Source organism: Mycteria americana, chromosome 1 (assembly GCF_035582795.1).
Source record: "Mycteria americana isolate JAX WOST 10 ecotype Jacksonville Zoo and Gardens chromosome 1, USCA_MyAme_1.0, whole genome shotgun sequence".
Taxonomy (NCBI): Eukaryota; Metazoa; Chordata; class Aves; order Ciconiiformes; family Ciconiidae; genus Mycteria; species Mycteria americana.
Window position 1 is genome coordinate 77,877,183 of NC_134365.1, and position 12,153 is coordinate 77,889,335.

Below are 12,153 nucleotides of genomic sequence, written 5' to 3' on the forward strand. Positions count from 1 at the left end.
CTTGAAAACTGAATGTATTTGAACTGGAAGTTTCTGAGAACACAGAAGACATGAAATCCAATATAATTTTGAGAGTCACTTTCCTGACAGCTCCTCCAAACCAACTTTTAAAACAAATATTTGTGTCAAAATAACAACCAGCTTCACTGCCAAAATCAAACCATGGCTCGATGTATTTACCCCATGGACTTCCATCAGCTTATCATTAAGTTGATTGAGACATTCTTCAGCAGTCTTGTAGTGATATTTACCATCACTTACCCTGTGGTTTGGGCCGTTACATAATGTAGCTCCTGGCCCATTCAATCCGGCATCTGCAATAATGAAATCAAAGTATAGCAAACATTGAAAAGACGTTATTAAACATATCTGATAAACAGCACAGTAGTACAACATAAACAAAACAAGAAATCCTGCAATCGTATTCTTTACAGCCCAAATATGACAAAGTCCAATAGCTGTATGCAGCATTAGTGGTGTCCACCCAGTTTGCAGTAATGGCCTCAGCTGCTGTAGTTTTCCCAGCACAAGGTGATGAAAATAATCTCAACCGAAGAAAGCACAGCTGAGACAAGGTCTTTTTCTTTTGCTTTAGCCTTCTCTGGTGCCTGGTTGCTTTGAGGAAGGGCGGTATCAGACTGGAGGAGGAGAAACGGAGCACCGTGAAAGCCGTGACTTGCTGTCATACCACCTGTCTGTCTCAGTGAGGAAACACAGGAGTTGCAGGCAGTGTCAGAGAAAGTAATTTGTTATGTCTTTGACTGTGTAGCACAACTGCTGCATGCTAGACCATCTCCCCTGGAGCAATTCTATCTTGGCTAAGCCCTCCTCCAGTTTGAACTGCTGTGAGCTATTTCAGGAGATCTGCCATCAAAACACTCCTGACTTAGAGCATCGCCCCTGAAACTATTTTGCCTGATGTTCTGTTCTGGCAAGACTCAGTCCTGCATAAACAGCAGCTTCTTATTGTCACAAGTTTATTATCCCACAGCCCAGCAGGACGAGGAAAGGGTGACAGCCAGCTTCCCAGCAGGGGACCCATGTACTTCCAGTCCTGAAGGGATAAGGTGCTTTGAGGCCATAGAAAAGTTATTTTGGTCACCGTTCCAGATCTGATTCCTTCTGCTCATTGTGCAGTGATACTCTAGGAACATATTTGGCCTTGCTTCTCAGGAAAAAGAGACTAGGCATCTTTTGTAGCCTCTTGAGGATTTTAGAATTTTTCTGCAACATATGAGCCATATAGAGGAGTAAAGTAATTCACATCAGATTTTAAAATGGGAAAAACTTGCAAAGAAAAACGTACAGACTGACATTTCACTACACCCTACTCCTGATGGATAAGAAAAATGCTAAGCTAATGGTCTGTTCTAAAGGAACGTTTCTTTTCTTTTTAAAAATTTACATACACCAACACACAAGAGCCTGTACAACTACTCTGAAGAATCACTAAATAGTATTCACTGCATCATTTTAACTTCTCCTGATTTTACCCTTTAAATCCTACTCCCCCATACAGACATGCACTATCCTTCCCTTTTTTCAATTCCAGTTTCTATTGAAGTCTAGTCAAGAAAATTTGTGCTCGTGTTATCTTCCCACTAAAGCTTATAAGAAGAAAATCAGGTCTCTTTTTCTGTAACTACAGACCACCCTCCACCCCAGTGAATCACAAATCATTGAAAAATAAAAGTTAGGAGGGTTTTTTCTTTGCCTTCTGGCTTCTGAGACTTTATATTAAATGTGGGTCACACTTCCTTTTAAAACTATGAGATATAGTAACGTATGGAAAGAAAAGCTGTGGTTCTCATAATTGGCAAAAGCAAAAGCTTTAAATACAGACAAAACACTGTTGATTCTTGATTTAAATCAAAGAGCTGGCACACTCATTTTCCCCGAGGTTAACCTGTTTCAAACATCTTTTATTAGGCTACTGGATGAAGGTGCACATATTTTGGTGGACGGATAATTAGCTGGCTATATTAACAAACTTCTGAACTTCTAGGCTTGAATGAAGAAAAACCTGAATATTATGTCAGCCAGCCACAAGTCAGCTCTCCCTCTTGTCTTAGTTCTAAAAGAGAACTAATGACAGCAGAAAATAATAGTAACAGTGTGAAAAAAGTAAATGCACACCTCTGAGAAAAATAACAGAGGCATAACATGGAAGTTAAAACAGACCTTGAAGCCAATGGCAAAACTGCCGTTGACTTCAGTGGCATCAGAATTTTACCCACAAAATCTAGACTTAAAGCATAAGTATAAAAAAAAAAGAGAAATGAATGATTACTTACTAGCTTTAGTTTGCACTCAGGGTTCCACCGTAAGAAATCAGCTCAGATTCCATCAACTTAATTTTTAAGAGTTGAAAATCAACCCCCTTACTTACAGTGCCTTGAAATCAGTGAAATTACTGATGGGGTAAGGCAGATAGCTGAGATGAAAAAATGTGCTCCCAAATTACAAATATATTCTTCTGGTATTCATTCCTCAGCAACAGTAAATCAAGGAAGACCACATCCTCATTATATGGGTGGACAATACATCTATATCTACATGAACAGTAAACCTTGCTCTCTCACTGGCATTCTTGATAGCCTAATAAAACTATCAATTACACTATAGATAACCACATTTCAGCATTCTCTAGTAGCAATGTCCCTTAAGAGCTTTAACATTCAAAAGCAGTATTTTAAATTAAAATCATAAACCAATAAGTAACCAGGTCACACCACAGAGCTCCAGTTGTATATACTGCCACTAAAAGTCATCACTAATGGCTTACTAACAGATCTTTCTTTCCTGAAAGGACTAGTCACTGTCTTCTGGCTTTTTACACAGAATAGAAAAAGTTGCTGGACATCACTACTATAAAATCATCCACTGTAATTTAGGATACAACATAATTCCAAGACGGTGAATTAGAGTTAGAAATGCTGAGGACAAGGATCTACTCAAGGCAGAGCAGTCAGTCAGTTACTTTTTGCAATCTGCTAGTGCGAGCTCCATGGCACCTATCTGTGGACCTTTAGTTAGTTCACATCCCGCATGTTCCAGTGTCCCTCTTGTCCTGAGTTAGGTACTCAGCAGCTTAGCTGGATCAGGAGTCAAAGAACTACAGACAGGAAGGGCATCCGTGTGCTAAAAGTCATATTACTGTTCTCTTCCTAATTTCACCAATAGCCTTTCCTCGAAAGGGAAAAGTTCTGGATTTTCTAAGAAAGGTTTGGTTCATGCTTTTTGCTGTTAAAATTCCTTTACCTTCCAGTATTGCCACAAAATCCAGATAACTCAAGCCTCCATCTGGTAACCCTAGCTTTTCTGTTAGTAGATTAAATTGTCTGCCATCCATTGGCATGCCATGATCTTCGAACACCTGCTAGAAGAGAAATAAAACAAGTTATATAATGGCCTATTTTCTTGCTTAATATGCCATTTTGAATACTAAATATCTGGGTGTTTTATCCTATGGCTCAACTTGAAATTACTCTGAAAATTGATCTCTCTTCCTTACATTTACAGTAAGCCATTTAAATATAGATCTATTCTGTACAACTTCAGTTCTACACAGAAGGAGACAGAGAGCAAAATTTGACTGTATTTTTGAGACTGGCATTTTAAGCAAAAGCACCAAGTGACAGGCTAAGATTAAACTTCACCTGGAAAGTAAAAAGTGCCAGGAGAAATGACGTTAGCTCATTTAGCAGACTGGAGGAAAACTGTCATTTGTAGAATTTGCTGCTAGCACTTTTCCCCACAAGCCTGCCACAACTACCTCCTGGGCAAGAAATGCTGCAGAATGGACTCGGGCCCCTGAACCACATACAGCTGCAGCAGGGTGGAAGGCATGATTCCTTCTGCATTGCTGCTCTTCAAAGCACATCTGGGGATCCATTTTAGGTAATCTATTTTGGCAGGGAACTTTCTGATCTTCCTACATTCCTCCTGTGTCCCCTTCTCTTTTTTTTGCAGACCCTCTACCTCTCTGCATCTAAGAGGTGCGGCAGTCCAGAGCAGCGTCTGTCTCCCATTGCGCCCCTCTTAATGTTACCTGGCAGTCGACTGTGGAGGGGTGTCTGGTTTTCTTCTACTTTTCTGACCTCCTGTTTCCCTGAAAAGTTGTAGTTGCAGTCCCTGCTGCTGCTGAGGGCTTTCTCCAAAACCTTTCGTTTCCTTCAGCTGCTTTGTAACTCCTGATTTGGGTGTATTTCTTTATAACTATCCTGCACAGCTCTGTCCTGACTTTCCAAGTGTTCCTACAGCGATTACTCTTGCCATTATATTTTAGTTAATTGTACAGATTAAAAGAAAAAAATCATTAAATAGCTGAACAGCATAAGGAGTGTTAAAAAAGTGAGAATAATTAGCAAATTATCATTCCTTTCTATGGATGTAAAGCTTCTGGATAAGCAAGCTCATTTTATGTTCTGTTGAACAAGTATTTACCATCAGATCAAATGCTTAATATTGCGATAAGGAAATCTGGCCGCACAAATCCAATCAAAGCTGGCAAGAATCAGTCACAATAGTAATGCTGGTGACAACAGTCTCAACTATTAGCACTTTCATCTGGAGAAAAAAAAGTTATAAAACTCTGCCAAAACTGCATACAAGATTAAGTCATATTAACTTGTACGACTAGGTCATTGTCCTGTGCTGAATGGCTCACAAAAGGCATAGTTTCTAAGTCTTATTTAAAGGAAGAGGATTGATGACAACCTCACAGGAAGGAGATATTGTAATGCTTCACAAAAGTGAAGGCACACATACAAATTGTGGATGTTACCCCAGGACCCCTGACAGAGTTTCAGTTACCATCTTCCTGATTTTAAACTATATTAAAAATTAGGCAAGTCCAAAGGTGCAAAAGCAGGGTCTGTGCCTACTTGCCCAGTTCCCAGGAGAACCAGGCCAGTGAAGCCAGAGGTACTATGTTACTCTTTGGTAAAGGAGGTGCAGTTTGGCATCCCCCCTTCACTAACCCACCTCACGCCTTTGGTACTCCGCAAGCAAGCAGCTAAAAGGTGTCCTTATGCTGTAGGCTGGAGAGAAAACCACAGAGAACCAAGAGTGTTGGTATAACCCTGCAAAGGTTAACTGGTGATTTTATGTCTGCATTTTTGGGTTATTCAGCATACCAAGATCAATTACCCTTCAGAGGAATATAAGGGTGCATTCTGCCCACTCCCTTAGCGCCGCTGTAACGTAATGTTATACAAATAAACAGAGCTTATCCGCTTCCAAGTTGGGCAGACGTCTTTTGCCCACTCCTATGGCTTGGCCTGGAATAACAGATTAGAAAACAAGTATGCTTTTATGTTTACCACTACCACACTATGTTTGAGTAACCTATTCCGCCTCTGAGGACGAGCAACTCTGCCCAGCTGTAGGCTAGCTGCCTGGCTGCTCTAAATGAAGCTGTAGGTCAGCGTAGCAGTTTCAGACGTGCCAATAAGGTGGGCGATGGCGTTGGCACATCTGCCCAGCTACAGAGTCAAGAGCCAGTCGAAGAACAGCATACCACTGTAGATCACTTTAACCTCAGTGGCACCCCAAAATGCTTCACAACCTACCCACCTAAATGCACTTGGGACACGTATATTGCCTACACCATTTGCGACAACCTAATGTATCCAAACCATCTATATGCAGCTGGCAGATGTGACACAGAGAGTCCTACATCCTTCCGAAGCAGCAATTGGAGGCCAGGGGAGATTACCCACATTGCCTACAATGGTGCTAGATGTTGTCTACCACTGAAACTCCACGAGCTCTGGGATGAAAAGCAGCTGTGCTCCCAGGGCAGGGATTGATGAACATCTTGGTAGAAATGTCAGGGAAATTAAAGCAGGAAGAATGTGAAAACTCCCAGTTGGAATTCTACCTAGACGATGAGGTGGAAAAACCCTTTCTTTTGCAAAAGGTGCAGAGTTCTCTGAAGACCACAAGTGATGGAGAATCAGTTTCAGTCTGCATTTCACCTGAAAACACACATGCCCAGGCTGTTCCCAGAGACATAAGGTAGTCTGTCACTTCAGTTCTGACGAGGAATCCCTTTTAATCATCCTTGTTCACGCAGAGCTCTCGTCCTCATCCATTCCAGGGCAGGCTTATTTCACTCAGCACAAGGCAGGGTAGAACAGGACTACTGCAGGGAAGCATGCCCCTTTTGAATGATCATAATCAGCAGCAGCAGGGCAGAGTTCCTGGGCAGTATTCTACCCAGGTGGACTCTGCTGAGCTTGCAGGGTCCAAGAACATCACAGTGCAGTGATGCATATACCTGGCTACAGGTACATGATGATTTTTTATCCTTTGTGCATTGCCAAAACTTGAGAAATACATCATCCATAGTGTAATAAAAGAACAATGAAATCACAAAGACTAACTGTTCAATAGCTTCTGGTGCTATACAAATATCTTAAATGTGAGTTGTACACAGACAGCCAACGCAGAAGAAAAAGCAGCAGGTAGAATGAGTTTGTTCTACCTAATAGTGACAAAACGCATTAGCTGCAGGCAACATATAAGCCTCTTAGGTATCACATTGTAGTGTAAATCACAGTAACCAAAGCCAATGTCCCAAAGGTATGTGCCACAGATGTCAGATCTGTATGGGAAGAAGGGTTGCAGCTTAACACATTCTTAATTAATAACAAGAAAATTTTAAGAAAAATGGAAAATATTTTATGTGTTTTCTCCTCCCCCTTTCCCTCCCCTTCATGTCAAAGCAATTTCACTTCCTGCACACGATTGCAGGAAGATATCCACCTGAGGGTAAGAAGATGTGTGGCTGAATGCAGCTACAGTGTTCATGGGGGAAGGCTCTACAGTAACAGCCTTCGTCCTGTCATATGATGTGGAGCACATACCTCATGGGTCTATGTCGAGAAGGAGAGAAAGGAAGGCAACAGCTTGTCACCCCCCTTAGAGTCAGCACATTTGGCCCTGCAACAGTAGCTGGCGAAAACTTGTACCGTCCATGGTACGCAGATGGGAAGATGATGTTTATTAAAGAACCAGAGTAAAAACAGATTGGGACAAAGTTTCTCAAGGGACTATGCAGGCCATTTTCAAAGGTACAGTTCTGGTTTAACCCTTGCTGACTCTTACCTTACTTCAGTGCCTGGACAAAGGGTCCAGCATGCATTACTGTCATAACACTATTCAGCAGCAGCTCTTGCTTAAACCTAGGTAGACTATGGAAATATTACTGCCATCATGTCTCTTCTCCTGCCCAGTCTCAACTTTCAGCAAAGCATTTTGCTCTGAAATGTGAAAAGAAAGAAATGTACAGCTGGGTACCATCAGCATCACAGCTACAGTCCCAAATCCACGACCTCACAAGTCTGTCCAAAGCACAACATGCAGTCGGATAAGCCATCAAGGCTGTGATGGGCCCTGGGAACACCGCAGAAAACCCTACCTCAAAAAAGACACCTACAAAATTCAATTGGAAGTCTTGGCAAGTAAAAACTATACAATTTCAATACATTCGTATTATTGTGGATCCTCTCAGCACTAAGATGCTAGATCAGCTAGCCCAGTATCAAAAGCCACCCAACATCGAATAATTACATTGGAAATTTACAACATGATCAAATCCACTGAATTCAAATAAGAGCTACAGGAAGGTTCTCCTCTCCTGTTGGGGACAAGTCTATGCCCTGAAATGCTACTAGACGTCTGGACGAGATTTCTCTGACACAGTCACTGCAGGCTCCTTTGAAAGTAGAGCAAGAATGAGCAAGGAAGAGAGCCGGGGAGCCCAGAGGGTGCTCCCTGGTCCCAGCGTGATCACGAGCCACACTGCAGTCCAAGAGTGGTTCAGAGGAAGCTGAGGCTCAGAAATCTGAAAGATGGTATAAAATTAGCTAGGTCATTCTCCCTGAAGTGTCATGCTGTATCTGTTAAGAATCTTATTCTTCACCTACCTATATCCAGTTCCTACCAGCTACCACTGTGGAGTTGCAAAGAGGGCTTAAGGACTCTGAGTTAAGGCTTAGGTCATTCTTTAAGGTATGCCCACTCACTTCACGTAAGAGGTGTGTTGGTGGTTGACATTAGACCTCCAAATCCCAACTGTGTCTTGCCAGTCCCAATTCATACATGATCTTTTTGACAACTGGGAGCAGTTGGAGCTTTCAAGGTGTAGTGCCGCTACACGATGACGACTTTATGTCTTTAAAGACAGGTTGAGGTTCTTTCTCATATAATAACCTGCATGAGACCTGTTTAGCTCATCAGTAACTGAAACAGTCATGGAGAATTTAACGCTAGCTGTGTAAGCATGCACGTCGCTCAGACAATAAGTATCTTTCTGGGAAGAGTACAGGAGAGAGAAAAATAGCTAACATTTTTCCTGCCTTCCACAAGCCAGCTTTATTAATTTTCCCATGTGATTGCTTGTTGTAGGCAAATAAGCTGTCTTTAGTAGTTTCTGCCTGTTGTATCACTGTGTCCTTCAGCCTTTTAATTACTTCATCAACAGTTCTATTCTGGGCGTATTTGTTAGCTTGATCTTCAATCTGCTTGATTCTAAAATTGAAAGATTGTGAAGACAAGTCGCTTATTTTTGTAGTTTCAAACATTTGATTCAGCAATAATGAACAAGGCTGCTTTAATGACAAAGAAGACATAGACATGGAAGAATCTTCTTTGATGCAAAACAAAATGATAGGTTGATCAAGTTAGAGCACACATTGATTCCAAGGCCTATATTGTGCAAATATTTCTTATGTATAGCTTGCTTTACAGAAAAGAAACAACAACAACAAAATTGACTGATACTGCTCCGAAGTATTTCTTCTGCAAATGGAGATCCTAGACCTCCAAATCACAGGCTTAGTTTCTAATGAGCCCAAGTTTCTACATCAGCTAAGGAGCCACCTTTATCCTTTAATACCTCCTCAGTTAACATGAGATGGCTAAGCTAATACGAAAGAAGTTAATGAAAGTCTTTCCATTGATTTTAGAAGGAAAAAATATCTTATGATGTTTTCCCTCTTCCTGGATCCCAAGTAAATCACTTCCATGCTTGTTCCCTTTGGAGGAATGGCCAGAATACCTTCCTTTCTCAGGCCTTATAAGGAAGTCTATAGATATGGACTATATAATCTCCCTGCTGAAATGCCACAACCTTCATCAATAAGCCATTAAAATAAATAACAATTAAATATTTAATAACTTTTAAAGACAGAAAAGAAATTAAATTAAAGGGTATGTAATGTGTCCTACTTGTACCTATTTTACATCCATTATAGATTTACTATAACCCATGAAAAGGAAAGTCAGAACAATTATTTTTGTTAAATTTTAGAGCATGTATTTCCATATAAGCAAAATGCAGAAATATTCACCAGCCTTATTTTATAGATTTATTAAGTGTGTTTTATAGCATTCCCTAAACTTGAAGATAATCTCAACACTTTAACTCTTATTCTAAGAATATGCTAATGAAAAGAGTTTTACTTTGATCTGAGCAGCACACGCAAAATTAACTCTAAGCCTCCCAAAAGGGATCAAAAGATGACAGTGACTGGTGACTCCCTCCTGAGGATCTCAGATGGACTCATCTGCTGAAGGCACCTGATCTTCTGAGATATCTGCTGTCTTGCCTGAATGCAAGAGGTTGCCAAAACATTACCAGCTTTACCTGCCCCATCCCACTGATTTTTGTGTTCTCCTGCCTATCAGCATAGGCCTTGCCATGAAGGACCCTGAGAAAATGAAAAAGTAATTACAGGACAAGCGATGAAGGTAAACTCAAATGTTCTTTACACCCTTCCTCCTTATTGAAGTTCAAGACTGAGGCAAAGGCTGGATGTGTCCTGGAAATAAATGAATGATTACTTGCAGGATGTCATCTAAAAGACCATCTTCCCTGTCAGGGGCTTATTCACAAAAAGGTCTCTTTATCTGCTAGCTTTATAACCCAGTAGGGAAGCCTTAGACTAGATTGAAGAAAGGAGCTGACATAAAAGCTCACAGGAAGGTATTAACCACAGCCACTTAGCTGAGGACCTAAAACTACTTGGAACAGGGTTATACATTACAGGGTCATAGGAAGAGACAAAACCAGACAGAATGGATCAAGCATGCTGGCTGTCAGTACGTGAATATAAGAAATGTGGTGTAAAGGAGGCGACCTGGAAGTCCTCATGGTTCTTGGAAGATCCTGGAATCTTACAGTTCAGTAAATTAAACCTTATTTAGAGTTCTACTGATAAAAACCTATGAGAACATGAGTGCTACAATGGTAGGATGCTCACTATACATCACCAACAGGGAAAACAGGATATGGATTTGAGGCTCTTGGAGATTTGGAGATTTTTTCTGAGAAAAAAAAAAAAAAAAAGAGGCAAAATCATCCAGGGTAAAAGAGCTGGTTGTAATTGGTTGGGTAATGATTACAGCAGAACACAGGTTGTCCAGCAGATTATCAGAATGTGTCAGTGACATGCTGCTGATGCTGCAAAACCTAGTGAAGGGAAAGTCTTTCTAAATTTTATCCTAATTAACACAGAGAAACTGCTTGAAAAGGTGAAATGCAGCTTAGGTAGGAATGATGATGGAATGACAGAGTTTATGACACTTGTAAAAGGAAGGCAAGAGAATAGTGAAAAAAAGTAGATTTCTACCTTCTCAAGGAACTAAAGTCTCATGGGAAATGGGTCTAAAGGGAAAATAACTTGAGGAGAGCTGGCAGTGCATCAGTGAAACATGCCATCACAGTATAAGAGAGAAGCATGAGTATATACGACCAAAATCTGAAAGGGCACAACACAACGTGAGATTCAATACCAAAAATATCAAGAGTAATGAGAACTCACTCTATAAATGCTTCAGTAATATAAAAGGGATCAAGAAAAAATTTGGCTTTCTATTCAACAGAGAAAGAAAACTACCAACAGATTGCATTAAGGGGATGAAGCACTTAAAGCTTCTTTTTGTATCTGTCTTTGATAAAGAGTCAAATATTAGCAGGCTGCTTGAACAATGAATGCTAATAACAAATAAGGAAAAAACAAATTACAGAATATTGCTATGTATTCATATTGGTTCTTAAATAAATGGCTCAAATTGTCTCCCCAATTTATGCAGAAAAGCAAACACACTACCTAGCTTTAAAAAGAGAGAAGGCGAAGAACTGGAGAGTTACTGACATATTTCTAAGAAATCTATTCCTGCTTTCAGGCGGTAATTACAGAGTCACAAAGAGTTCAAAGCCTGTTAAGAGACACAAGAGCCACTAGGGATCCTTGAGATCTACCCTGATTTCAGGCAAGCTTATATTTTAAATTATACTCCCGTCCAACCAGCACCACTTTTACCTTGGTTCCCTAGGGAAATAAGAATAATGCAATCAGCCTTTTCCTCCACATCTGTCAGCCTTTCCCCTAAATTTGGAGTCCATCTACCAATTTCAGTCAAACTTGAGAGGGGTAGGGGTCTTCAGATACAGTGGTTACAAGTTTTGTGAAATCGACAGTCATGAAAAGGAGAGAGACTCTTCACTCTCCTGGTTGGGAAGGCAGGGACATTATCTTTTCCATTGGTTAGCAGCTAGCCAAGCAATCAGCATATGTGCATCTCTGGGCTAGCCACATACTGTCTCTTGCCCAGCTGCCAGCTTGAAGTACTCAATGAGAAGTATGTTCTTTTTCTACCTTCAAGTAATAAGCCACAAGTACATTTACCAACTGTGCGAGACACTAAACCCTACTCCCTGCACATTTCCATCTCACTGGAGCTGGGTCTCAAAGTTCTTCATTCAGGCCTGACAAACCTAACCTAACTGTCTACTCTAACACATCAGTTCTGGGTGCCAGAATGCTTGCTGAAGGTATGGATAAAGCTCCAGATGGTGGCTCAGCAGAAGTTAGGGACAGAGATATTTATTAGTGAGGCCACTGATTTATCTTGAGTTTAGCGTACTGTGTCCTATTGACAGAACTGTATTCCATGTTGGTGAGTCATCTGCATTTTTTTTATCTTGCCAGCTCTCTGCTTTGACAGTCTTTCAGTAGAAGTGGCATTGGACCTCAGTAAAAATAGCTTTGGGGAATTTCTGAAAGATCTTTTGACCTCAAGAACAGGAGGGACAAACTCAGCTTGCAGAAAACAAAACCAGGTTGATTTCTTGATTGAAGT

General features: G+C 40.8%; 1 protein-coding gene across 1 annotated transcript in view; it reads right to left on the reverse strand.

The window, feature by feature from the left end:
* The window catches only part of EFCAB6 (EF-hand calcium binding domain 6), a 108,773-nt gene that overhangs the window by 45,083 nt on the left and 51,537 nt on the right, over positions 1–12,153 (reverse strand). Inside the window, 3 exon segments of the mRNA XM_075491299.1 lie at positions 262–314; positions 3,262–3,379; positions 9,656–9,719. Coding sequence (XP_075347414.1) covers positions 262–314; positions 3,262–3,379; positions 9,656–9,719 — 235 coding nt within the window.